The sequence below is a fragment of the Lepus europaeus genome, chromosome X, assembly GCF_033115175.1.
Source record: "Lepus europaeus isolate LE1 chromosome X, mLepTim1.pri, whole genome shotgun sequence".
Taxonomy (NCBI): domain Eukaryota; kingdom Metazoa; phylum Chordata; class Mammalia; order Lagomorpha; family Leporidae; genus Lepus; species Lepus europaeus.
Window position 1 is genome coordinate 97,750,558 of NC_084850.1, and position 27,435 is coordinate 97,777,992.

A 27,435-nucleotide genomic window follows, 5' to 3' on the forward strand; every position below is an offset into this window, starting at 1 on the left:
CTTTCTAGATTGTGGTGGAGGAAGGTGGTTATGAAGCTATTTGTAAGGATCGCCGGTGGGCCCGAGTGGCCCAGCGCCTCAACTATCCACCAGGCAAAAACATTGGCTCCTTGCTGCGCTCCCACTATGAACGTATCGTTTATCCATATGAAATGTACCAATCTGGAGCCAACCTTGTGGTAAGAATGCTGCGCTCGGAAACATTGAGACTCTACTCTCAAACACGGATTCTCACACTTGTTCTTAGTGAAACTGCTTCGTGGACTGCAGGTTTGAAGCTAGACTCTACTAATGGGGCTTATTTTCTTCACATATGCCTAGGGTCAGAGGTTCTGGAGTTATGTGTTATATGCCAGGGTCAGGAGATGGGAGAGATTTTTTGGGCTAGTGAGTCTGGGAAAAAATGAATTCTGATTTAGTTAAGGAGGTGGTTATTTGGCCTGGGGGTGATTGAAAGGATAAGCAGGGATAAGGATTCCCCAGGTATATGCTGGTTTCAGTAATAAAAGCTGGTTGAATAAGGGCTGTTGGTGAGGGTCAGGTGAGTGGATCACAATTTTGGTTGCCTTTGGATGAAGGTAGAGGGAAATCCTTGTTGCTGGGTGCTGGAGCCCCAAACAATAACCCTTACCCTTCACCTGTCCCCAGCAGTGTAACACACGCCCATTTGATAATGAGGAGAAGGATAAAGAATACAAACCCCACAGCATCCCTCTTCGACAGTCTGTGCAGCCTTCCAAGTTCAACAGCTATGGCCGGCGGGCTAAGAGACTGCAGCCTGATGTGAGTACTTCCCTTCTCTTCTAACTTTAAGAGTTTTGAGGTAGAGTCCTCTTCTTCTGTCTGATCTAGGCTATGTTTCCTGTTACACTTTTCCCTCTCTTGTGTTTTTTTTTTTTTTTTTTTTTTTGACAGGCAGATTGGATAGTGAGAGAGAGAGAGAGAGAAAGGTCTTCCTTTTTGCCGTTGGTTCACCCTCCAATGGCCGCTGCGTCCGGCGCATCTCGCTGATCCGAAGCCAGGAGCCAAGTGCTTCTCCTGGTCTCCCATGTGGGTGCAGGGCCCAAGCACTTGGGCCATCCTCCACTGCCTTCCCAGGCCATAGCAGAGAGCTGGCCTGGAAGAGGGGCCACTGGGATAGAATCCGGCGCCCCAACCGGGACTAGAACCTGGTGTGCCAGCGCCGCAAGGCGGAGGATTAGCCTGTTGAACCACGGCGCCGGCTCCCTCTCTTGTTTTTTGAGTTCCTCCAAGCATTAGTGTGTCTCTCTCTGGCTTCACTCTTGATCCCTTTTCTTCACTGTCATTTGAGTTGCTGAGCTGCCTCTTGCTCTGTTTGCACAATGTCTTTTGCATTTCTGCCCTTCTTGCCTGTCTTGTCTTCGGAACCACTTTGTTTATTGAAGCAAGACTTGTCTGTCTTCTTATATTGATAGCTTACCTTCAGGCAGAAGCTCATGTGCAGACATTCTTAGTACTCGGGATACATCAGAGAACCAAATAGGTGCTCCCCAGGCTCAGCATTGCATGTAATTTAGCAGATCGTGTTTGTCACTACCATGTTTTAGTAATGCCAAACACTGTTAGTTTATATATATATATATATATAATATATATATATAACCCCTAAACTCTCCTCATCACTGTAAGGTAGGAGCTAATGATTTATAGTTGAAAATTGAGAACCATTTTTAATTCCTTTCCAAGAGAGAGCTCAGGAGAGAATTCACTTATCTCAGTCTCCAAAATGCAACTCTGAATTCTTGGCCCTGACCTATATCTGTGCTATAGTCCCTGTTATGAGCTCAGGTGATAGATAGTCTAGCTACTGTTCTTTTAGGATGAAGCAGTCTTCCCCAGATAGTCTTGACTCATTGCCTTCTTTCTTCCTAGCCGGAACCCACAGAGGAAGATATTGAAAAGAATCCAGAGCTGAAGAAACTACAGATCTATGGGGCAGGTCCCAAGATGATGGGCCTGGGCCTCATGGCTAAGGATAAGACTCTGCGGAAGAAAGGTAAGGCCTAGCAGTTGGGGATGGCCTCACCTCCTGAGAGGAGGCCAGGCCCAGAGGGTTCCAGACCAATGTTTAGAGTTACTTTTCTCCCTCCCAGATAAGGAAGGGCCTGAGTGTCCCCCTACCGTAGTGGTGAAGGAGGAGTCAGGCGGGGATGTGAAGGTGGAGTCAGCCTCACCCAAGGCCTTCCTGGAGAGCAAGGAGGAACTGAGTCACAGCCCAGAGCCTTGCACCAAGATGACCATGAGGCTGCGGAGGAACCACAGCAATGCCCAGTTTGTAAGGACCTACCCTGACTTCTAATGCTCTGCTTCTTGTTCCTTCTCCAAGTGCTTCCCCAGTATGACACTGGACCATATTGCCTTAAGCAGAAAAGTGGGCCTGGTGGGCTCCTGCCCTCAGGTGGCTCATTTAATTGGGGAAACAAGGCCAGCTCACATGAAACAAAGAACAAGAAAGGGTGATCAAGTGCTGCCAACATGAAGTGCTGAAAGGATCCAGAGGAGGCTGTCTGTTGCCTCCCCATAAAGATTAAGCTCCTCACTGCCCTGCATGATCCAGTCCCTGCTGACCTCTAGCCTCAGGCCCCAGCCTGTCCACCTCACTCTTGTTACATGTAGCCACACTGAACTGCTTGTAGGAATGTTCACTTTTGTCCCAAGATGTGCCGTGCTCTTTCATGTCCCCATCCTTTGCACATGATTTTCTTCTGCCTGGAAGGGTCCTGTGTTCTGCCACATTGGTTTCAGCCAAATTCAAGAGTCACCTTTTCAATGAAGTCCTTCCTCAAGGCCATCCCTCCTTATCTGCAGCTGATTTGAGTGCTTCCTTCTTTAGGTCCCCACAGTACCCTTTATGGGCCACTCTTGGGGCAGGTTTGTTTTTTTTTAATTTTTATAAGTGTGTGCCTAGAGTGTTATATGCTCTGGGAAGACAGATACCATGTTTTAAGTCATTTCTGAACCACAAAATTGAGTGTAGTGCTAACCATGGGTTCTGTAAGTGTTAACGATTAAAAATGGGGCCTGAAAGTTCAAGCCTGAGTGGCAAGGACTGTCTCACAATTCTCACTGATTTTGGTGCTTGCATACAGTTGAGCTCCAGACCTAGTGTGACTAACCTGTACAGCACCATGAATGACCCAGCCAGCAAGTGCAGCAGTCTCCAATGGAGAACTCTGTGGAGGGGCCTGATGGTTGAAGGTTGGGACAGAGCCTATATTGAACTTTTGCTTCCTTCCCCTGCAGATTGAATCATATGTTTGCCGGATGTGCTCCCGAGGGGATGAGGATGACAAGCTCCTGCTGTGTGATGGTTGTGATGACAACTACCACATCTTCTGCCTGCTGCCTCCTCTGCCTGAGATCCCTAAGGGTGTCTGGCGGTGCCCGAAGTGTGTCATGGCGGTAAGGCCTTCCCAGCCCCAGTCCACCTCTGCCTTGTAGGGTATCTATCCTTGCCATCCTTCACCTGACCTTCTTGAGGATAACCTCCTAGCCAGCCACAGTCTTGGGTTCTGGATCCCAGGGTTGAGGCTAGGCTGGGCAGAGCTTTAGGAGAAAGAAGAGGAGACTCCTTTGCTTCTGTCCTCTGAGAGCTCTGAGACCACCTGGGAAGTGAGCATCCAGATGAGACAGGCTGTGTATAATGAGGTATAAGCAGACACTAAGTTGTGCCTTAGAAACTCTGAGATGTGCAAGTTCAGAGAGGAAAACAAGGGCAGTAATCATAGACGATGTCAGGAAAGAGGTTTAAAGGACAAGAACATTAAGAAAACATATTCTTTTGATTTCTAAGTATTTTGTTCTTTTGAAAAGAAAGCTTGGAAAATAGATTATCTACTATCTACCATGTAGAGATAACCATTGTTAATAGTCTGGGTATCTTTTTTTTTTTTAAAGATTTACTTATTTGAAAGAGTCACGTATCTGTATCTTGTATCTGGTGGTTCATCTCCCAGGTGGCTACAATGGCTGGGGGTGGGCCAGACTGAAACCAGGAGCCTGGAACTCTGTCCAGCTCTCCCATGTGGGTGACAGGGGCCCAAGCGCTTGGGCTATCTTCCACCACTCTCTCAGGCACTTAGCAGGGAAGTGGAGCAGCCAGAGCTTGAACCGCCACTCAAATGGGATGCTGGCGTCACAAGTGGCAGCATGAACCTCTGTGCTGCAACACCGGTCCCGACAATCTGGTGTATTTTCTTCTCACCTTTTTGTTGTTAAGTTGGCTTGAAGTCCTGTAGGCTTTAACTTGAAGAGGTGGGAAGGCATTCCAGACTGGATGATGCAGGAGCAGAGGCATACAAAGGAGACTGTGCCTAGTGCAGGTGGGGCCAGGGAGGAGAGCAGATGAAACAGCAGTGAGGGCTAAGCATCCAAGATGTTTGGTTGGTACGTTTCAGGAGCTTCCTACTTTGATCCAAATTCCCACTGCCCATCTTCATTTTCCTCTGGGCAGACATTGATGGTCTCTGGCTTTATATTAGAGACTCAGCTGTGGTTGTATAGACCTGGTGTACATATGACCTGTACACACACACGGTGAGAGAGTAGGGCAGTGCACAGTGGCCTTGGTGCAGTGGGAGAGATTTCTCGTGGAGAGGACTTTAGATACCAATGGTATTGTGGATGAGGAGGACCGACTGTCACTTCTCCCTGGCTCTCTAAGTGATTATGAGCCAATGGACCAGATGCACATTTATTTTTCAAACGCGAGCAGGGTGTATGTGTCTGACTGTGGATAGTTCATCTAAAGCCATGAATGTAGGTACAAGTGATGTAGAGCTGCGTCTTCTGAGACTGTCTAAAGAAGTTTGGTAGGGTTTGATACTGTAGAAGTAAGTGCCTTTGTTTCCCATCCTCCAGAGTAATAGAATATTCAGTACTATTTTCTCAAGCACATAGTTCTAGTCTGGGCATAAAAAAGCTTTCCTCAGTATCCCGTATGAGCTCATATTTTAGCTAGAGAAAAAAACGATGACCAAAGAACATAGGATAATATATTGAAGTCAGAACCCATGTTTAGATAGTGAAGTCCTAAAGGAAGAAAAGCATATAAGCTATAGTAATGAGGGAGGACTTGTGGAGGTGTGGAACTTGTTGGGTTTTGAAGAATCAGTGTAAGTAGGTAAAGTCATTCCATTAGGGAGGAACTCTGAGCAAAAGCATGGTGGAAGTACATATGGGAAATGAAAAGACTAAGCTGAAATGGTAAGAGACAAAGTGGAGCCTGTCTCAGGACCCTCGAGTGCAAACCTAGGGTTGGTTTCCCTCCCTATTTCTACCCCACTTTTCAGTTTTACTTAGAAGGATTCTCTACCTCTCTGCCCCTACCTTGGTTTCATGTACTCCTTTGGATTTCAGGAGTGTAAGCGACCCCCTGAAGCCTTTGGCTTTGAGCAAGCTACCCGGGAATACACTCTGCATAGCTTTGGCGAGATGGCCGACTCCTTTAAAGCCGACTACTTCAACATGCCCGTGCATGTAGGTGATGGAAGGCTGGGGTGGTGTTGGTGCCTGATACTCTCAGCTCACTTGAGTCAATGGGGCCAAGGTATGATAGGGCCACAGTCATGTGCTACCCTTGTTTCTCCAGATGGTACCCACAGAGCTCGTAGAGAAGGAGTTCTGGCGGTTAGTGAATAGCATTGAAGAAGATGTGACTGTTGAGTATGGGGCTGACATCCATTCCAAAGAATTTGGCAGCGGTTTCCCTGTCAGTGACAGTAAGCGGCACCTAACCCCAGAGGAGGAGGTGAGTGGATGAGTGTTGTGGTTATGTGTCAGCTATGTGAGCTTAGGCAGGTCACTTAGTATCTGCAAGGCTCAATATCTCTAAGATGGGATAATTATATCTGTCTTACACAGTTAGATGAAGTGATGAATGGAAAGAAAGTCTGATACCTGGCCAGTGCAGAGATGTGATGGGTTCTTTTGCCTCTCTGAGCCCATTTCCTTATCTGTGAAATGGGGAGACTATATCTACCTTGAAAATTTATTACAAGAACTAAATGAGATATGAAATAACTTGACAGGGTGCTTGGCTTACTCATAAGTATTCAGGGAGTGGGATTTATGTGGATAGGAAAAATTGAGTATCCAGGCCTACTTCAAGGTAAGAGTGTGTGTGTTTTGGTCCAGAGTAAGGGTTTTAATTTGCAAGAATTTGGTGGATGGCTATATTTGTAAATCTCCCTGAAATAGAAGTGATTTCAATTGGAATTTTGTATGTATGCATTTGGGAGGGGTATATAATAGATTAGATAGTTCAGAAAGTTCTGTGACCTGCAAATTGAGATTTTCTAAGCCAAAGCAAATAACTTAAGGTTTCAGTTCCTTAGCGTGACCCTCATCATGTTTCCACAAATATCTAACCTGACAGGAGTATGCTACCAGCGGTTGGAACCTGAATGTAATGCCGGTATTAGAACAGTCTGTACTATGCCACATCAATGCAGATATCTCTGGCATGAAGGTGCCCTGGCTCTACGTGGGCATGGTCTTTTCAGCCTTTTGCTGGCATATTGAGGATCACTGGAGTTACTCCATTAACTACCTCCACTGGTGAGTGGGGGTCCTGGAGAGCCAGGGAGGTAATCATCATGGGCTCCTTGAGTGGCCATAGATGTGACTAATCTATTTGTCCCCTTTGCACTTGTGCAGGGGTGAGCCAAAGACCTGGTATGGGGTACCTTCACTTGCTGCAGAACACTTGGAAGAGGTGATGAAGAAGCTGACACCTGAGCTCTTTGATAGCCAGCCTGACCTCCTGCACCAGCTTGTCACACTCATGAATCCCAACACCCTCATGTCCCATGGCGTGCCGGTGAGTGCCCAAAAGCAGGGACAAGGGGATGGTGTTTGTCTTCTGGAATTTACCCTTGCTCTTTTCTTATTATTGTGCTACCTTAATCGGGCTATGTGTTTGTTCTAATAGAGACCTAAAATAACAGTGATTAGATACACAATGTGGTGGTGAGGCCCCTGGGCCATGTGTTTGAAGGCAGCAGCTTAGGAATGGCTTATTCTCACATCTTCATTCTAGCCAGTCGAAGAGGGAAATGGGAGAAGGGCAAGGTTAGACAAGTCTCCTTGCTTTTAAGGACACATCATTTCCATTCATCTCCTATTGGTGGTCACATGACCACATAGCTATAAGGGAAACAAGGAAATATAATTTTGCTTTTAGAAGGTTCATATACCACCTACAAATTGGAAGTCACACCATTAAAGAAGCTAAGAATGAATACCAGGACAACTAGCTGTCTGCTTAATTTTTCACTCGTCACCATTCTTTGGAGTGGTAGGTCTTTTCACTCCTATTAACAGGTTGGTCCTGGCCTATCCTCCTTCCTCTGTGTATTCCTCTCCCACCCTATAAAACATTTTGGTGGGTATACAGCCTTGCTTACCTGTGAGAAACACTAGATCTCTGGGGATTTTTAGCATTGGTTAACATCAGCCAGTTTTCTGGTATGGATCTTAAAACAGCTAGATCTATAGTCCTATAAGAACAGGAGTTAGTACCTTCCTCCATCTCTGTTCTAAGCCTTACTATGTTACTGTTCTTCCTCCCTGTTCCTTCCACCCCGTCTGGCCTTGGCCATGCTGCCACTTAAGCATGGATTTCAAAATACAATGCATGGTGCACGATAGACAGCAAGTCTCTGTGATGGATCCCTGGACTTCTGTACAGGAGGGCTTTGGCCTAGGTCAGTGGTTCTCACTGGGGTCTCTTCTTACCTTTATCTCATTTTGATAATACTGTATATCCTGTGAGTCATATTTTTTCTTTTTTTTTTTTTTGAGTCGTATTTTTTCATTATATGTCTTAGTGATACTCAAAATCAAGGATTCGGATACCTAGGAAATTGGACAGGGGGAGTATCCCACAGTAGCTCAGTCAGTCTTTCTCCACTCAGAAGGGTCCATTTCCCTTTCTACCTCACCCTGTTTTTAAAGGATTACTGGAGTTGAGATGATTGAAGGCCCTTCCAGTCTTGCTGCCTCACAGGTGAACATTGGGTGTATACTTTCCTCAGATTGCTCCCTTCCTGAACCATAGCACGGCATCAATCCTTGTCTAATAAATACCAAGGAAAACCATAAGAGTAGAAGACTCAAGGATTTGAGCAGCTAAGGTGCATACAGAGGGGCTTCAGAAAGTTTTTGGAAAATTCACATGATTTTTTAATTTTTTTATGAACTTTATGTTTTAAAGATTTTTACATTTTATTGGAGAGGTGGAGTTTAGCCAGTGAGAGGGAGAGACAGAGAAAAAAATCTTTCTTCTGTTGGTTCACTCGCCAAGTGGCTAAAACGACAAGAGCTCCAATCCGAAGCCAGGAGCCAGGTACTTCTTCTGGTCTCCCACGTGCTTAACCAGGCCATAGCAGAGAGCTGGATTGGAAGTGGAGTGACCAGGACTAGAACTGGCGCCCATATAGGATGCTGACACTGCAGGTGGAGGATTAACCTATGCCACTTTGCTGGCCCCTCACATGATTTCTTTTTTAATTTATTTGAAAGAGAGATATCTCCCACGCATAGGTTTGCTCTCCAAATGCCTGCATCAGCTGGGGCTGGGCCTGGCTGAACTCAGGAGACCAGATCTCAATCCAAATCTCCCACATGGATAGCAGGGACCCATATACTCGAGTCATCACCAACTGGTTTCAAGGGTGCACATTAGTAGGAAACTAGAATTGGGAATGGGGCCAGAACTTGAACCCTGGGCACTCCAGTGTAGGATGTGAACGTCTCCCCACATTATCTTTTAATTCCATTTTTTATGAATTTTTAAAAAATATTTATTTGAGGGACTGGCGCCGTGGCTCACTTGGTTAATCCTCCACCTGTGGCGCCAGCATCCTATATGGGAGCCAGGTTCTAGTCCCGGTTGCTCCTCTTCCAGTCCAGCTCTCTGCTGTGGCCCAGGAAGGCAGTGGAGGATGGCCCAAGTGCTTGGGCCCTGCACCCACATGGGAGACTGGGAGGAAGCTCCTGGCTCTTGGCTTCGGATCAGCGTAGTTCTGGCTGTAGCAGCCATTTGGGGCTTGAACCAACAGAAGGAAGACCTTTCTGTCTGTCTGTCTCTCTCACTGTCTAACTCTGTCAAATAAATTTTTAAAAAGAATATTTATTTGAAAGGCAAAGTTACAGAGAGGCAGAGGCAGAGAGAGGGGTTGGGGGAGGTCTTCCATCCACTGGTTCACTCCCCAATTGGCCACAACAGCCAGAGCTGGGCTGATCCAAAGCCAGGAGCTTTTTCCTGGTGCCCCACGTGGCTGCAGAGGCCCAAAGACTTAAGCCATCACAGCTTTACCTGCTGTGCCACAGTGCTGGCCCTTTTCATGAATCTTTTAAAAACCCTTTGTAAGCATGGATTTCAGAAATTTGGGAACCCAAATAAACTTTTAATTCCATTTTCCACAAACTTTGTGAAGTACCCGAGTATGTCAAAGATCATGGCACTGTTCAGTCCTTACTGTTTTTGAAAAATCTTGTCTCAGATTTTTAAATGTGTGCTCTTTGCTAGCACTTCCATGGCATTTTTCCTGCTTATGACTCACCAACTTCTCTGGCCAGCTGCTATTTTGCTACCCTGCCCTCTGTCTGCCCTGCCCCTTCGTAGTTCCTGGCCTCTCCAGGCCCTTTGGACTTGGGCATGATCCTCCTAAACCAAGGCATCTGTGATTTTTATGTTCTCCTACTGGCAAGCTCCAGTTTAGCCAGCTGGAGCTCCCTCCAGAGCTATCTTTAGCCCATACTCCTCCTGCCTTCCCCTTTGTTGGGAGAAGGCCATTTCTTTTTATAGATAGGTAGTGTATTATTTTCCTTAAAAATGAAACATGCCCCCTTTCCAAAAGGTGGGAAACAGAGCAGTCACCCCAATTACTTATTCTCTTTACCCTAAAATATTTTATATTTCCATCTATCATTTTTCTGTGTGAATTTAGATGCAATCATCAGTGTATGGATTTTAGAATCTGTTGGTAAGTTGAAAGATCTAGAACTACACTGTCCAGTTCCATAGCCACTAGTCACATGTTACTGTTGGATTCTTGAAATGTGCTTAGTCCCAGCTGAGACGTGCTGAATGTATAAAACCATATGAGATTTCAAAACTTAGTATGAAGAAAAGATGTAAAGTATCTCTCTAATACTTTTGTATGCCAGTTTGCACATTGATAGTAGTAAAACTGCATTGAGTTCAGGATGTTAAGATTATTTTTAAAGATTTGTTTATTTGAAAGAGTTTACAGAGAGGGAGAGGCAGAGGCAGAGACCATTCGCTGGTTTACACCCCAAATGGTTGGCTACATCAGCCAGGGCTGAGTCAGATCAAAGCCAGGAGCAAGGAGCTTCATCCAAGTCTCGCCTGTGGATACAGGGACCCAGGGACTTGGGCCATCTCCCATTACTTTCCCAGACACATTACCAGGGAGCTGGATTTGAAGTGAAGCAGCTAAGTCTCAAACTGGCGCCCATGTAGGATGCCGGTGCTGCAGGTGGTGGCTCTACCTGCTATGCCACAGCACTGGCCCTTTTTTTCACTTTTTTAATGTAGTTGTCCAAGAATTTAAAAGTACCGTGTGCGCCTAGCATATTTCTCTTGGACCAGCATTGGTCTACAATGATTTTACTTTACTATGAAATCTTTGTAGCTCTCATTTTTAAAATAATAATAATAGTGGTAGTAATATTATTACACTATCATTTGGCTACCATAAAGTTCATCCATTTTAAGTGCACGGTTCAATGAATTGACACAGCTGTGCTGGTACCACAATCCAGTGTAAGAACATTCCCAACATCCCAGCCATTCTCCATTCCAGCCCTTGTTCCCAGCAGACATGTAACTGCTTTCTTCCTCTCTAGATTTGCCATTCCTAGAATAATATGTAGTCTTTTTGTGTCTGGTTTCTCTCACTTAGCCTGTTTTGAAGTTCATCTATGTTGCAGCATGTGTCAAAACGTCATTCTTCTATGGCCCAATATTCAGTTTACCAGTTGGTGAACATTTGGGTTGTTTTTGCTTTTTGTCTGTTCATAATTGTCATTTTTAACATCTGTAGAATGTGAGGACAGCTGTTCCAGATAACCACATAGAAAACGGTAAAGTGGCAGACTAAAGAGTGTAGGCTGGGACGAAGAGTCAGGATGTTGGGTTCTACTCCTGGCTCTGTTACCTGAGCTTTTTTTGGAACTTAATTTTCATATCTACAAAATTAAGGCCGGGACTAGATCATTCAGCAAACATTGCTGGAGTTCTATCTGCGTGCAAGGCCATTGGTCAACACCCTAAAGATAAATAAACCGATGCCTGCCTTTGCATGTACACAGTTGAATGGAGAATAGAGAATAGAGAGGCGTAAACAAAGCATAATGAAGTATTACAGGCACTGCAAATGAACAACAGATTGGGCAATAAAAGAATGTAATAAGGAGGTGTTGGGAAAAGGTTTGTAGAAGCAGAGATCCTTGAAAACAGAGTGAGTTTGCCTGCCAGAGCCAGTGAGAGGCTCTCAGCAGAAGCATGATCTGATCAGCATTACATTTTTGGGAAGATAATTCTAGTGATTCGTAATGGAAATCATTATAATAACCCAGGCAAGAAATGCTGATGTTACCTCTGAGTAGTGATAGATCTGAGAAGAAGAAAGCATACTAGAGGTGGGAGAATACATGTGGAGATATTCGTGATTGGGAAGAGTCAGTATTGTTAGGATGTTAACTCTCCCCTTATTAATCAAGAATCCATTCCAGCACTATACCTATTCCACTGTACCTTCCCCAGCATTGAGTGTTCATCTTCAGTTGTGAGACTTTTTGGTAAAAGAGATGAATTAATCATACAAATGGCTGCTTCTGTTCCTTGCTGAAACCCCACTAAAATGCCACAAAGTGATTTTTGTTAAGCTAAACAAATCATAGACCTGGAAAAAAATGGGAGGAAACAACAGTAACATTCTTCAGACTACAAAACAGGTTAATGAAAAAACTATTTTTAATAGATTCTTTAAATAATTTATTTGAAAGGCAGAGTTACAGAGGGAGAGGGAGAGAGAGATCGATCAATCTTTCATCCACTGGTTCACTCCTCAAATGGCCCCAATGGCCAGGGCTGGGCCAAACCAAAACCTGGAGCTTCATCCAGATCTCTTGCATGGGTAGCAGGAGTCTAAGCACTTGGGCCATCTTCTACTGCTTTCCTAAGCTATTAGCAGGGAACTGGATCAGAAGTGGAGCAGCCAGGGCCCAAATCAACACCCATGTGGGATGCCAGCGTTGCAGGCGGTGGCTTTACCCATTTTGCAACAATGCTGACCCCAAAAGAACTGAATATTAAGCCCATACTAAGAACATGTGATTTAAACCTCAGAATCCCCTAAAGGTTTGTAGTTGGTGGTCCTAGGCATTTTAGGAATAAATATGGATAGAGTGAAAAATAAGAATTGATACATGTCTAAATGAGAAGCTGTGAGATCCTTTTCCACATTGAGTGGCTGGAAGTGTCTTTTTTACCCTAGTAAAAGACTGAAGATTTTATTTCTGAAGATGTTAAAACAGAGGGGTACTCTGAATTGATGTCACCTAGATACACTTAAGGTTGGAGCCATAGTGAAAATAGTAGGATTTTTATCATTGTATGCATACTAGATGATGAGGATCCCAGCTGTCTTCTTCCACATGGCTATTAGAATACTGGCAGCCAGGACTTTTTCCCTACAGGAAGAAAATGGAAGCGTTTTCTCTGGGAATCTGACTGATTTAGAGGAAGGACCTGGAATTTCCCATACTAAATGGTCCAGCCACATCACCCACATTGAAGCTCACAGTTGATAAGCTTCACCTATGTACTCATAGCTTCCATTCAGCTTTTTTTTGTTTCTTCCTTTTATATAAGCAGGCAGTCCCAGATAAACAAACAACTGAGGAAGCCCTGGAAAATAAAATAGAACCAAACAGAAACTAACTTGGAGAAACAGAAGCTAAGCAGGGAGAAGTAAATTTATAAAGAAAAGGAAAAAAGAAACATCATTGATATCTTCAGAGGTAGACATGTGTAGAAATCCCATCTCACCTGCAATTTTACTTTCCAAGGTTTCAATTACCTATGGTCAGCCACAGTATAAAAATATTAGATGGAAAATTCCAGAAATAACCTGTGAGTTGTAAATTGTGCACTATTCTGTGTAGTGGGATGAAATCTTGTGCCATCCTGCTCTGTCCTCCCGGGTTGTGAATCATCCCTTTGTCCAGCCTATCCATGCTATTTATGCCACCTGCCCCTTAGTCACTCAGTAATAACCTTTTCAGTTATCAGAGGTTATCAGATTGACTCATGGTGCCATGATTCTTATGTTCAAATAACCCTTGTCTTTGTTAATTATGGCCCCAAAGTGCAAGAGTATTGTTGCTGGCATTCGGATATGACAAATAGAAGCTGTAAAGTATGTTTAAGTGAAAAAATGAGCACTATCTATGTAATAAAGGAAAAAAAATGTATGCTGAGATTTCTAAGATCTATGGTGTAAACTAATGTCTCCATGAAATTGTGAAGAAGGAAAATGTACTGGTTTTGCTGACACATCTTAAACTGCAAAAGTTAAAGGCATAGTGTGTGATAAGTGTTTAGGTAAGATGGAAAAAGTAGTAAATTTCTGTATGTATATATAGGAAAAATCAGTGTGTGTATAAGGTTTGGTACCATTGGCGATTTCAGACATCCACTGGGAGTCTTGGAATATATCCTCCACAAATAAGAGGCAACTGTTGTACCACAAACGTGGAAGGAGAGCAGGATTCTATTTCAAAAGAACATTCTGAGAACTATTTTTATTTTTTAAAAGATTTATTTATTTGAAAGGCAGAGTTAGAAAGAGGCGGGGGCAGGGAGGTCTTCCATCTGCTGGTTCACTTCCCAGATGGCCGCAATGGCTGAAGCTGTGCCAATTCAAAGCTAGGAGCCAGGAGCTTCCACGCAAGCACAGGGGCCCAATCACTTGGACCATCTTCCACTGCTTTCCCAGGCCATAGCAGAGAGCTGGATCAGAAGTGGAGCAGTCGAGACTAGAATCGGCACACATATGGGATGTCAGCACTGCAGGTGGCAGCTTTACCCTCTATGCCATAATGCCAGCCTCGAGAACTATTTTTAAAAGCACATAATGGAGGGGAAGGGGTAGGCGTTTAGCCTAGCAGTTAAAATGCATGTGTCCCATATCAGCTCCCAGAACCAGCTGGTCCCATAACTAGCCCTGGCATCTGACTCTAGCTTCCTGGTAATGTAGACACTAGGAGGCAGTGGTGATGGCTCAAGTAATTGGATTCCTGCCACCCACTTGGGAGACCTGGGTTGAGTTTCCAGCTCCCAGCTTTGGTCTAGCCCAACGTTTGCTGTTGCAGACATCTAGGGAGTATATTAGCAAATGGGAGCTCTCTCTGCCTCTCAGTTGATAAATAAAAGAGCATACTGAGAATGCACTCAGAATGGCTTTTCAGTGGTGAAACCAGAATCTAGAAGATGAGGGCAATGCCTTCAATATGATTTTCATCTTAGAATTCTATATGCAGTCAAGTGTGGGAGTAAGAATACAGACATTTAAATTACTGGTACTTTCATAGAAAAGAGAAAATTGAGAAATGTGAGGATGTATTTAACAAAGTCTGGAACGTGTTATTTGGTAATGTTAAGGTCAATGCCAAAATAATCACAAGAGGTGAAAGTGATGAACTTTGGGGAGGGGAGAATGGTAGAACCTGCTGATTTTATAACAAAATGTTGTGGAACCATTTGGTTCTTAAGAATTCATGCATGAAAAGTGATATTTACAATTTTTATAAAAATTACTAGGAAAGGAGCCTGCCGGCATTTGGCTCAGTGGGTTATTAAGCCACTGCTTGCTACACCAGCATCCCAGAAAATGGGATGTGGTTTTCAATCCAGATGAGTCTAGTTATTTTCACTATACTCTTAGAGGCTAAGGCTGGCATTGCAGTGCCAGGATTAAGCCACTGCTTGAAACACTGATATCCTGTACCAGAGTGTCAGTTCGAGTCCTGGCTGCTCTGTTTCTGATCCTGTTCCCTGCTAATGTGCCTGGGAAGTTAGTGGAAGATGGCCCTAGCACTTGGGCCCTTGCCACCTCTGTGGGAGACCAGGATGGAATTTCTGGCTTCATCCTGGCCCCACCCTTGCTTGCCATTGCAGCCATTTGGGGAGTGAACTAGCAGATGGAGGATCTCTGTCTGCCTGTCGTTCTGCCTTTCAAATGAATAAATGGATAAACTTTTTTTTAAATTACTAGGAAAATGAAATATTTTGATATGTGCATTCCTTATTTTTGATTCTGAAATCTTCCTATCATCCGTCAACACAGAAAAAAAAAAAACCCTGAAAGTGGAGGTCCTTTCAGAGTTGGAGGATCTAGGATTCTGTTGTCAGACTGTGTTCTTTGAGGCTTTCTTTTGTCTCCTTAAGAACCTTACACTTAGGTTTCTAACTGGAAAACTGCTATTTCAGTGGCCTGGGCCTGTTTTCTTCCTCAGGTTGTCCGCACAAACCAGTGTGCAGGAGAATTTGTCATCACCTTCCCCCGTGCTTACCACAGTGGCTTCAACCAAGGCTACAACTTCGCTGAGGCCGTCAACTTTTGCACTGCTGACTGGGTGAGTCTGGAGTGTGGTGGGCTGGCAGGAAGAAACAGAAGGATTATGGGGAAGCTGAGGCATGCTGCCTGCAGGCTTGGCCATACTCAACTTTGAACCTGTCCGTAGCTGCCAGCTGGGCGCCAGTGCATAGAGCACTATCGCCGGCTCCGAAGATACTGTGTCTTCTCCCATGAGGAGCTCATTTGCAAGATGGCTGCATGCCCAGAGAAGCTGGACCTAAACCTGGCAGCAGCTGTGCATAAGGAAATGTTCATCATGGTACAGGAGGAGCGGCGCTTACGAAAAGCCCTCCTGGAGAAGGTGAGTGAGGGGGGCGTGTGCTGGGTCAGGCACCATAGCCTGGTGGAGGTGAGGTAGTACCAGGAAGAAGTTGTAGACACTACTATTTTTTTTAAGATTGATTTATTTGAGGCCACTGCTGTATCATAGTAGGCTAAGCCTTCACCTGCAGCACTGGCATTCCATATGGGTGCTGGTTCAAGTCTCGGCTGCTCTACTTCCAATCCAGCTCCCTGCTAATGGCCTGAGAAAGCAGTAGAAGATGGCCCAAGTGCTTGGGCCCCTGCACCCATGTGGGAGATCCAGAAGAAGCTCCTGGCTCCTGACTTTGGATCATCCCAGCTCTGGCCATTAGAGCCATTTGGGGAGTGAACCAGCGAATGGAGGACCTCTCTCTGTCTTTCACTGTCTCTGTATGTAACTCTGCCTCTCAAATAAATAAATCTTAAAGATGAGTAAAAGATCTTAAAGGTCTTTAACTATTTAAAGATCTTAAAGGCTTGTTTATTTGATTTAAAGGCAGAGCATCAGAGAGTGAGAAAGGAAAGAGAGATCTTCCACCTGCTGGTTCACTTCTGCAAATGGCTGCAACAGCCAGGTCTGAGCCAGGCCAATGCCGGAGCCAGGAATTCCATTTGGGTCTCCCACGTGGCTGGCAGGGGCCAAAACACTTAGGCCATGATCTGATGCCTTCCTAGGTTCTTTCATAGAAAGTTGGGTCAGAAGCTGAGCAGCTAGGATTCTAGCCAGCACTCTGGTACAGGATGCTGGTGTCTCAAGCACTGACTTAACCCGCTATGCTGCAACAATAGCCCCCACCTCTGCTCTTATAGTAAAAAGAACTAGACCGACCCATCTGGATTGAAAGCCACATTCCATTTTACCTTCTGCCTTTTACCAGCAACCTTGGACAAGTCAATTTACTTTGCTGAATGTCAGTTTCCCCATGTTAAAAATTGGTGATAATGTATATCCTTTTGGGTAGTTGAGTGGATTAAAGAGAATGTTCAGTAACTGGGCCATAGCAAATGCTGATACAGCAGCTGTTCATCATTATTTAAATGATCCAACAAGACAGATCCCCATATGAAACCCCCATAGGAAATGATCTGAGAGATTAAGCAACTTGATGTGTTACTTAATCTCTCAGTTTTACTTACTCACCCTATAAAATGGGATTATCTAACTTGCAAGGTAGTCCTAAAGCTTGAGTAAAGTGATTTATATCAAAGCATTCTAATACTGCCTTTATAGTGTAGCAGCTGCTATTATTGGTAATATTAATTTATGAAGGCCGGCGCCGCGGCTCAGTAGGCTAATCCTCCGCCTTGCGGCGCCGGCACACCGGGTTCTAGTCCCAGTCGGGGCACCGATCCTGTCCCGGTTGCCCCTCTTCCAGGCCAGCTCTCTGCTCTGGCCAGGGAGTGCAGTGGAGGATGGCCCAAGTCCTTGGGCCCTGCACCCTATGGGAGACCAGGAGAAGCACCTGGCTCCTGCCATCGGATCAGCGCGGTGTGCCGGCCGCAGCGCGCCTACCGCGGCAGCCATTAGAAGGTGAACCAACGGCAAAAGGAAGACCTTTCTCTCTCTCTCTCTCACTGTCCACTCTGCCTGTCAAATATATATATATATATATATATTAATTCATGAAGAGAATGATTGAAATATGAAATGTTTCTTGTGCCATTTTATTACACTCAGGTGGCTCAGTAACTCAAGCTAGAGCAATAATATTAGCAAGTAGAAAGAGGTCCTACTTTAATTGATTTCTCATAAGCGTGTGTCAGTTTTGTGTGTAGCTGTGTGGAAACCACTAAAGAGCGTAAAGTCCATTCTGTAGTTTCAGTGACTTGCTTTAAGCACTACACTTGCCCAGTTAGGAAATGGACTTGATGAGAGTCCTCCATAAGATTAGAAAGGAATACTGGTCCTAGCAATCCTTTGCTGCCTGTTTAGGGTAATACTTTGTTATTTCAAATTCATCTATACTTCGCCTGTGAGCATGAGCTGTTGGGAAACTTCCAGCTGCAGTAGTGCTGGAACTCTAGGGACTCTCCATTGTGGTGTGTGGTGGTGAGTCCCTGGGCTTTTCCAGGCATCATTTTCTCTCCATTCAGTGCTATTATTAAATGATGGCCCTGTGACTGTACCAGGCTACAGGAAGGAACTAAAGCAAGGTGGGGAGAGTAGACTTTCTCTCCCTGACATTCACATTCCTTACTCTTGCTCCTTCTCTCGGAGGAGGGTTCTGGACGCTGTAGTCTTGCAGTCCTGTCACAGATTGTGTGCTTGAGTACTTGCCTGCAGGAAAGGACTCGTGGTTTGCATCCACTTCGGAAGAGTTCATGATGCCAAAAAACATAAGGGCTTCATCCTTAGACTGTTCCCTGGCTTTGGAGTAAAAATTAACTGCAGTCAAGTCCTCCCTTTGGCAAGTTACTGATTCTCCCTGAGACTTAGTTTCCTCCCCTGTAAGATGAGGCAGGCCTGTGAAACGTGTTCTGATTTGAAAATCAGACCTAGTAACAATAAATATGTGTTGAGCACTTATTCTGAGTGCTAAGATGCTTGACTAAGTCCTTAGTGGCTTTGTTGATCCTCGTAACAATCCAGTGAGGATAATACTGTTAGCCCTTGTCTTATCAAAGAAGCTGAGACGTCCAAAGAGGCTTAAGTAATTTATTCATGACCACATGGCTAATTAGTAGAGTGGGATGTATAATATACATTGGGCTTACAGCTTGTGGAGAGGTAGATTTAAAAGTTGATATGTAAGATAGAAACCCCAAGGAGCCAGTAGTTCCCTGTGAAATCTCTAAAATTGCCCATTGTACTGTCCTTCAGTTACTCCAGCATCACTGGCTTTTTTCTTCATTTTTGGATTGGGTTTTTCTTTCCCTTCATCTGAAGGACAGATGAAGTCATTGGCTTAGGGTTGGAAGCTGTGTTGTTGGGGGAAAATGTATCTTTAAACCTTGGACGCAAGCGCCTGCATACGGTGTCTCTTGCCTGCTTAGCAGCCATCATGGTGCCTAGAGCACAGTGGACTGCAAGTGACTGGAAACCAGTTTGATCCCCCTACACCAGGCCTATCTCTTGGCCACTCCCACAGATTGCTACCTCTGTGGGAACTTGGTTCACCACTTTCCTCACCTTATCTCACGAGAAAGGCCTTTTCACTGATCTGATTCTTACCTGATTTTTCTTCCTCTGTAAAATTCTCTCTGCCTCAGCCCACACTGATCTTGCCCTGGTATATCTGATCCCTCCAGCTTTGAGAGTTTGGAGTTTACCAAGGGCAGGTATGTTCCATGGGATTTGGCGTTTCAAAAAAACCATGGCCCTCAGTGTAGATTTGAGTCTAAAATTGCTCTTGGTGGTGGCTGAGATGATGATGTCTTCCATCCTGTCCTGGTTCTATAATGTATGGGGGTTGATATGCCCTCAGGGCATCACCGAGGCTGAGCGAGAGGCGTTTGAGCTGCTCCCAGATGACGAGCGCCAGTGTATCAAGTGCAAGACCACATGCTTCCTGTCAGCCTTGGCCTGCTATGACTGTCCAGATGGCCTTGTCTGCCTTTCCCACATCAACGACCTCTGCAAATGCTCCAGTAGCCGGCAGTACCTGCGGTGAGTATGGGGCATGTCTAGAGGAGGTGGGACAAGCAGGGTGTGTAGAGCTGGGCCAGATGTGTTCTTCCCTGCCCTCTTTCTCCAGGTACCGGTACACCTTGGATGAACTCCCTGCCATGTTGCATAAACTGAAGGTTCGGGCCGAGTCCTTTGATACCTGGGCCAACAAAGTGCGAGTGGCCCTGGAGGTGGAGGATGGGCGGAAGCGCAGTGAGTGATGGGGGGACGGAGGGACTCCACAGGCAAGTTCTATTCCCGTTTCTTCTGTACCCCCAACCCCCTTCTTCTGCCTTTACTCAATGCTGCCTACTCCTTGCTGCTCTCGTTCTCCCTTTAGGCCTTGAAGAACTGAGGGCACTGGAGTCTGAGGCCCGTGAGCGGAGGTTTCCTAACAGTGAGCTGCTGCAGCGACTGAAGAACTGCCTGAGTGAGGCAGAGGCTTGCGTGTCCCGGGCTCTGGGACTGGTCAGCGGCCAGGAAGCCGGGTATGACAGTGTGAGGTATTGGGGTTCAGGTAGCCAGCTAAGGACCCAGCATCTAGGACAGGTGTGACAGGCGTGGACTCTGATACCACTGGGCAGACAAGGTGTTGGCAGAAAGCTGCCAGCATTGGAGTGTGTGATGGCCTGATGGGGTGCACTGTAGAGGGCAAGGAGACCAGGCAGCTTAGAATAGAGAGGATGAGTGACTTGTAAAATGCCAGAATTCATCAGTACCTAGAGGAGATTAAGAGACCAAAGGATTTTGTGGGCAGGGAGGAGTTGTGGGATGTTCAGGGGCAAGAACAGGACACAGACATAAACTTGATCACAGCTTTAGAGTTCACAGTAGAGGATGGATTGAGAAGTTCAGCTTCTGTTACCATCAGTTAATTTCTAAGCCTCTCCACCCTAAATAGATTTCCTTCTAATTCTTTTCCCTCATATGAATGATGTAAAATCATCCCTGTAACCTTGGGAAGTTGAGGGAAGTTGAAGTGTGCAAGGTCAAGGTAGACAGGTATACTGAGAAAAGGTTTTGGGTCTTAGTGCAGAGATGGAGGGAGGGACTGGGCTTGGACCTGAAACCCCACATGTGAAACTCCGTAGCCCCCACAGGGTGGCTGGTCTACAGATGACCCTGGCTGAGCTCCTGGCCTTTCTGGACCAGATGAACAACCTGCCTTGTGCCATGCACCAGATTGGTGATGTCAAGGTGAGGAGGGATGGGCTTGGAGTGTTGCTGGGGGATTAGGGGGTTTGGGGAACCTGAGCAGCAGGCCTCTCGGCTCCCGTAAAAAAGTGAAAGTATTTGAGTGAGATAGTATGTGGGTGTGAGAAAATAGCAGGAGGTGTGAAGCAAGGGTCTAGTGACTGTCTCTTGGAGATGGGATTTGAAGGGCGGGTGGCAAGGGTGTGAGTATAGGATGCAGAGTCAAGGGAAGGATTCCTGGAAGAGAAGGAGGTAACCTGGTGCTTGCTGGGCCTGGAAGGTTGAGCAAAGTTCATGAAGGTAAAGAAGGAGCGAGATGGCGAGGGCAGTAGACAGTAGCGCGAACACATAAAAGGTTTGTGTGAGGTTGAAGTGTAGCAGAGCCTAGCATTTCTTAGAGCCAGAGGATCTCTTGTTTCCTCCAAGAATGGAGTCCTCTGCAACCCGTTAAGAATCTCTAGGGGTTGAGTCCAGGATTCTGCATTGTAACAAATTCCCCAGGGCATTCTAATGAGCAGTCAGGGTTAGGGACTACTGTCTTAGGGCTTGGAGAAGGGGAGCCTGGCCCAAGTCAGGCTCCAGAAGATTGGAGGGTAAGAAGGTAGGTGGGGCAAGGGTATCTATCTGGTGGTGGGACCTCGAAGTGAGCCCAGCTGAGGAGTTTGTTCTTCATCCTGTATCCTGGTAGGGCATTCTGGAACAGGTGGAGGCCTACCAGGCCGAGGCTCGTGAGGCCCTGGCCTCACTACCCTCCAGTCCAGGGCTACTGCAGTCCCTGTTGGAGAGGGGGCGGCAGCTGGGGGTGGAGGTACCTGAGGCCCAGCAGCTCCAGCGGCAGGTGGAACAGGCGCGATGGCTGGATGAGGTGAAACGCACGCTGGCCCCCTCAGCCCGAAGAGGCACCCTGGCTGTCATGCGGGGACTGTTGGTCGCGGGCGCCAGTGTTGCCCCTAGCCCTGCTGTGGATAAGGCCCGGGCCGAGCTGCAGGAGCTGTTGACCATTGCTGAACGCTGGGAGGAGAAGGCCCACCTCTGCCTGGAGGCCAGGTAGGTCGAGTCTCTTCCCCTCCCTGCCACACTCTCATCGTTGAAAGTTTATAAAGTGAAGAACCTGAGGGTGACTGCCATTGGTGGCCTTGGGCCTCACAGTCCTGTGTTGGTGTGTTGTTCTCCTCCCCTGTGCCGTTCCCTGTCTTGTCCTTGTTTTTGTTTGGAACTCCATAAGCACATAGAGGCAGCGGCGTATAGAGGACCAGGTCTATAGGCTGCCATATGCACATACGTACACAGAAGCACACAGAGCAGGCAGATGGCTGGATGTTGGTAGGACGCTGCACACAGGGCATTCCAGCAGACCATAGTCCTGATCTCTCACACACACACAGGTTGCGTGTAGGCATTGCTGGCAGGCAGCAGAGGCGAGGCATGAGTGCTGTGGCAGAAGGATGTGGGTATGTGTGCATTGTGCAGGAACAGGGACTGCCAGTCACTTGCAGGCAGAGCACAAGCCAGTAGGCCAAAGGAGCTGTAGGAACCACAGGCACCCAAGGGGCCCAGGCAGATAGAGTCAGTGAGCAGGCTGGGCTCCTGGCCAGGCAGATCACACCACATGAAGTTCTCTCTCTTTTTCTTTCCCTACCTTTAGACAGAAGCACCCGCCAGCCACACTCGAGGCTATAATCCGCGAAGCAGAAAACATACCTGTTCACTTGCCCAACATTCAAGCTCTCAAGGAGGCTCTTGCCAAGGCCCGGGCCTGGATCGCTGATGTGGATGAGATCCAAGTGAGGACCCTGCCCCCCTCCAGCCCTGGGCTGTCTGTGCAATCCAGCTGGGTTGTGTGGGCCAGAAAGAAGGAGGGGCACACCACATAGTGAGGAGGGAAGCTGTGCATGATGGGTGATGTGTGAAGAGGGCTCGTGTGGCCGGTTTGGATGTGGTGGCAGGCAGGGCAGGTGCGTGGAGGAGAAGCAGACATGACAGAATCACTAGTCTAGTGTTCTTGGAGACAGACTGATCCATCCAGTGGGTGGATGCAAGAATTGTGGGAGAGAGCCAGGTAGGTGTTCCTTTGGGCAACACGTGGTTTTTTTGTTGTTGTTGTTGTTGTTGTTTTTTTTCTGCCTTAAGACTGCGTCTATAGTCTGTCTTCCCAACTCCGCACCGGGCATTGAGTTAAGCATCAGTAGGTGCTGACGAGTTGAACTGAGCTTTCTCTCAAACCTGCCCCCAGAATGGCGACCACTACCCCTGCTTGGATGACTTGGAGGGCCTGGTGGCTGTGGGCCGAGACCTGCCTGTGGGACTAGAGGAGCTGCGACAGCTAGAGCTGCAGGTACTGACAGCGCACTCCTGGAGGGAGAAGGCCTCCAAGACCTTCCTCAAGAAGAATTCTTGCTACACGCTGCTGGAGGTGAGGCCTGGAACCTTGACCCATAGCCTCGCCTTCACCTGGCATGGCTATTGAGAGACAGCTCTTATGAGAACATGGGTTTGGGGGGGCACCAGGGAGGGGAGGAGAGGGTGTCGGAGGTAGGGGAAGCCCGGTCACTCCCCCTCTGTCTGCCTGTCTCAGGTGCTCTGCCCGTGTGCAGACGCCGGCTCAGACAGCACCAAGCGCAGCCGGTGGATGGAGAAGGAGCTGGGGTTGTACAAATCTGACACAGAGCTGCTGGGGCTGTCTGCGCAGGACCTCAGGGACCCAGGCTCTGTGGTAAGGAGCTTAGACGCAGATGGGAGAAGAGCCTGGCAGTGAGAGAGTGTCTGAGCCGGGTGACCATGGGCAGACCGCTTGCTCCCTGAGCTTCAGTCCTTCTGGTTTGGGAGTGGGGTGTTAAGGGGCCCGAGGGAGAAGGGGATGGGCTGCTCACCTACTCTTTCCCCCTTTCCTGGGCACGGCAGATCGTGGCCTTCAAGGAAGGGGAACAGAAGGAGAAGGAGGGTATTCTGCAGCTGCGTCGCACGAACTCGGCCAAGCCCAGCCCCCTGGCGTCATCGTCCACGGCTGCCTCTGCAACCTCCATCTGTGTGTGTGGGCAGGTGCCGACCGGGGTGGGAGCTCTGCAGTGTGACCTGTGTCAGGACTGGTTCCATGGGCGGTGTGTGTCGGTGCCCCGCCTCCTCAGCTCCCCGAGGCCCAGTCCCACCTCATCCCCACTGCTGGCCTGGTGGGAATGGGACACCAAATTCCTGTGTCCACTGTGCATGCGCTCACGGCGCCCGCGCCTGGAGACCATCCTGGCACTGTTGGTAGCCCTGCAGAGACTGCCTGTGCGGCTGCCTGAGGGCGAGGCCCTGCAGTGCCTCACTGAGAGGGCCATAAGCTGGCAAGGCCGTGCCAGACAGGCCCTGGCCTCCGAGGATGTGACTGCTCTGTTGGGACGGCTGGCCGAGCTCCGCCAACGGCTCCAGGCTGAACCCAGGCCCGAGGAGCCACCTACCTACCCTCCAGCCCCTGCCTCTGACCCCCTCAGAGAAGGCAGCGGCAAGGATATGCCTAAGGTGAGCTGCTCGGCTCGCTCCTGTCTTCACCTTCTGCTCTCCTACCCTCTGCTAGCCCTGTCCCCGGTCTCTTCATTTCCGTCTCCTTTGGCCCTGCTTCCTTGTGTCATTCTGCATCCCCCAGATCCCTGGACTCTGCCCACCCCTCCAGCAGGTGGAGGCTCCCTAGTTCCAGGTTCGGGAAAGAAGAGGCAGAGGTCCTTTGGCTTGGTTTCCCCTTGGTTCATCCTTGCTCTCCTTGGCAGGTCCAGGGCTTGCTGGAGAATGGAGACAGTGTGACCAGTCCTGAGAAGGTAGCCCCAGAGGAGGGCTCAGGTAAGAGAGGTAGGTAGGTCTGACGTGTGTGGTATGGGCAGGCTGCTGACTGGCTGTCACCAGAGTGACCTGTGTGGTCCCTAGAAGACCAAGGGTGGCCTCTAACCCAGCCTGTCCCCACAACCCCCCAGATCTGGAGCTGCTGTCCACACTGTTGCCGCAGTTGACTGGCCCTGTGTTGGAACTGCCTGAGGCAACCCGGGCCCCACTGGAGGAGCTCATGATGGAGGGGGACCTGCTGGAGGTGACCCTGGATGAGAACCACAGCATCTGGCAGCTACTGCAGGCTGGGCAGCCTCCGGACCTGGAGCGGATCCACACACTTCTGGAGGTGAGGCAGGGGGTCGAGGGCAGGGCCGGGAAGTCAGGCCAAGCAGGCAGGGAGCCTTGACCTGACCGCTGGCCCTTGTCTGTGATCACAGCTGGAGAAGGCGGAGCGCCACAGCAGCCGGGCGCGTGGCCGGGCCCTGGAGAGGCGGCGGCGGCGGAAGGATCGGGGTGGGGAGGGCGATGACCCAGCCCGAGAGGAGCTAGAGCCAAAGAGGGTACGGAGCTCAGGGCCGGAAGCTGAGGAGGCCCAGGAGGAGGAGGAGCTGGAGGAGGAGAGTGGGGGTGAGGCCCCCCCTGCGCCCCTCCCCGCCGCTGGCAGCCCCAGCACCCAAGAGAACCAGAATGGCTTGGAATCGGCAGCACTAGGGGCCACCTCAGGCCCCTCGGCCCCTTTCTCTACTCTGACTTCCCGGCTGCACATGCCCTGCCCACAGCAGCCGCCTCAGCAACAGTTGTGACAGTGGCTGAGCCTAGCACAGACCCCAATGGAGACCTCCCCCACCCCACCCCAGGGCCTCAAGGATCCTCTTTCTGACCATCAAGCCTGCTTCTTGGGAGGTGGGCAGATGTGGGGGATGGCCGCCCCCAACCCCCCCACCCTCGGGTCCCTTGACTTTTATATTCTGACTCCAAGGTATTGTTCAGACCTCAGCTCCTGGGGGCCGGCCCCTGGAGTCCCCCTCCCTGGTAGCCTCTAACCAGCATTCCCAGACACCTGAGGCAGACAGACAGATGGGTGGGCAGGGAGGCAGCAGGGGCTGGGCCAGCACCATTCCAGAGACAAGGCCAGTGCATTATGCAAACTGGGGGACTCTCCTCTTCCTTCTCTCCCCAGTTCCGGCCCTGGCCAGGCCATGCTACACTAACCTCCCTCCCTCTCTCTCTTTCGCCTCCCTCCCCCCCTTTTCTTCTTCCCTCCCCCTTCCCCGTTCCCTTGACTGTTCCACCCAGAAGGAGGAAACTTCACATAGCTGTGCTCACAGGTTTCTATTTTAGAGAATTTGGCTGGGAGCTGACCAGGGCTCTCTGTGATTGGAAGAAAGCTTTTGGTGCTTGTCCTCACAACCACCTCGGCCTGCCCACCCTGTCCTCCCATCTCCTTTCCTCCTCCTGGGTTCATGTTGTAATAAAAGAAGATTGTTGGTGTGTAATTAATTTGTTGAAAAGCAAAAACAAAGCAAAACAAGAAACTTGGTTCCAACTGAAGCCTATTTTAATTTTATTTTATTATTTTCCTCTTGTTAGAAATAAAACCCTTAGCAACATTTTTTGGAAACATGTTTCTGAAGTGCATTTCTCTTCCAAGGGGCGACCCGGGCCTCCCTCACCTGTCAGTGGAGCAGCTGTAGTGCTGGCAGGGGCTCTGGGTCTGGAACTGCTCCACTAGCTTCTCCTTAACCCTGGGCACGACCTGCAGGTCCTCCTCCCACCACTCCGCGCCTGAGCCAGTCCCACCCCCATCCCTAAACAGGCTTCTGGCCCTGCTCACCGAAGCCCCTGCACAACAACCTCCCCAACTTCATGCCCTCCTTCCTAGCCTCAGGCTCCTGGAGGGGTTTGCATCCCATGACATTGTGTTAACGTGGACAAGTCCGTGGTTGGGAGGGTGTTCTCTATAGATCTGAGCATGTCACTGCCACTTCCAGCCACCCTCAATGCTTCATTGCCCTTAAGGTCAAGGTGAATTGTGTGATCTCATACTTTCTAGAATGCTTTCCTGCCTAACTCATGCCACATACAGGGACCCTGCCCTGGTTTTTCTCCACTGATCTTCCTGCCCCCGATGTATGGGAGACTAGAGCTCAGACTGCAGTCATTTGCAAGCAACCCTTGAGGTTGCTTTAACCTGCTTTAAATTGAAATAAAACTCCTACAATTCACCCACTTGAAGTGGCTTTCAGCGTGTTCACAGAGTTGTGCAACCATCACTGCAAAGCTTGTTTTAGGGCATTTTCGTCACACCTTAGGCATTGCCACCACCACCCTTGAGCCCTGATTTGCCTGTTCTGGGCTTCCTCTATACATGGAGTCATCCATGTGTCATCCTTCGTGTCTGGCTTCTTTGACTTAGTTAGTGTTCAAGCCCATTAGTGCTCCTGTAGCAGTTGGACAGCTTTTCTCCCTTCTGGGCCACAGGTTTGAGACAAGGGAGCTGAACTGGCCCTGGTGCTGTCACCAGGGATTGTTTGCTGCCTGTTTTTGTGGGTGGTTGCATGACTGTGTTTTTTCCCGCAAGACTACCCAGCTTGCTTCAGAGTTATAAAGGGGCCTGTGACCCTCCAAAGGTTAAGATTCAGCCTTTGTGATCCTGAATGTAATGTGTTTGGAACCTGCCCTGGGTGTAAAGACAGGAGAGAGCAAGAGCATATGAGCCCTGCTGCACCAGCTGGCTTCCCAGCATGCTGTGCTCCCTGGAGCTTTCCCTCATCTTGGGCCTGCAGGGAGCATTTAAAATTTTTTTTTTTTTGACAGGCAGAGTGGATAGTGAGAGAG

At 48.2% G+C, this 27,435-nt stretch overlaps 1 protein-coding gene across 6 annotated transcripts in view; it reads left to right on the plus strand.

The window, feature by feature from the left end:
• Window positions 1–26,228, plus strand: part of KDM5C (lysine demethylase 5C) — a 33,677-nt gene extending 7,449 nt beyond the window's left edge. The window contains exons 4-26 of one of the 6 annotated variants that reach the window (XM_062184371.1): window positions 9–179; window positions 652–783; window positions 1,894–2,017; window positions 2,115–2,296; window positions 3,265–3,423; window positions 5,380–5,499; window positions 5,612–5,770; window positions 6,398–6,579; window positions 6,679–6,841; window positions 15,571–15,690; window positions 15,799–15,993; window positions 19,421–19,602; window positions 19,691–19,815; window positions 19,943–20,090; window positions 20,694–20,799; window positions 21,485–21,843; window positions 22,442–22,580; window positions 23,030–23,209; window positions 23,372–23,509; window positions 23,698–24,297; window positions 24,543–24,621; window positions 24,744–24,943; window positions 25,035–26,228. In XM_062184371.1, coding sequence (XP_062040355.1) covers window positions 9–179; window positions 652–783; window positions 1,894–2,017; window positions 2,115–2,296; window positions 3,265–3,423; window positions 5,380–5,499; window positions 5,612–5,770; window positions 6,398–6,579; window positions 6,679–6,841; window positions 15,571–15,690; window positions 15,799–15,993; window positions 19,421–19,602; window positions 19,691–19,815; window positions 19,943–20,090; window positions 20,694–20,799; window positions 21,485–21,843; window positions 22,442–22,580; window positions 23,030–23,209; window positions 23,372–23,509; window positions 23,698–24,297; window positions 24,543–24,621; window positions 24,744–24,943; window positions 25,035–25,400 — 4,329 coding nt within the window. In that variant the 3' untranslated portion in view covers window positions 25,401–26,228. Of the gene's footprint in view, window positions 1–8; window positions 180–648; window positions 784–1,893; window positions 2,018–2,114; window positions 2,297–3,264; window positions 3,424–5,379; window positions 5,500–5,611; window positions 5,771–6,397; window positions 6,580–6,678; window positions 6,842–15,570; window positions 15,691–15,798; window positions 15,994–19,420; window positions 19,603–19,690; window positions 19,816–19,942; window positions 20,091–20,693; window positions 20,800–21,484; window positions 21,844–22,441; window positions 22,581–23,029; window positions 23,210–23,371; window positions 23,510–23,697; window positions 24,298–24,542; window positions 24,622–24,743; window positions 24,944–25,034 lie in introns of all 6 variants that reach the window. The other 5 variants (XM_062184373.1, XM_062184370.1, XM_062184372.1 and 2 more) reach the window with 5 other exon arrangements.
• Window positions 26,229–27,435: the final 1,207 nt, after the last annotated feature.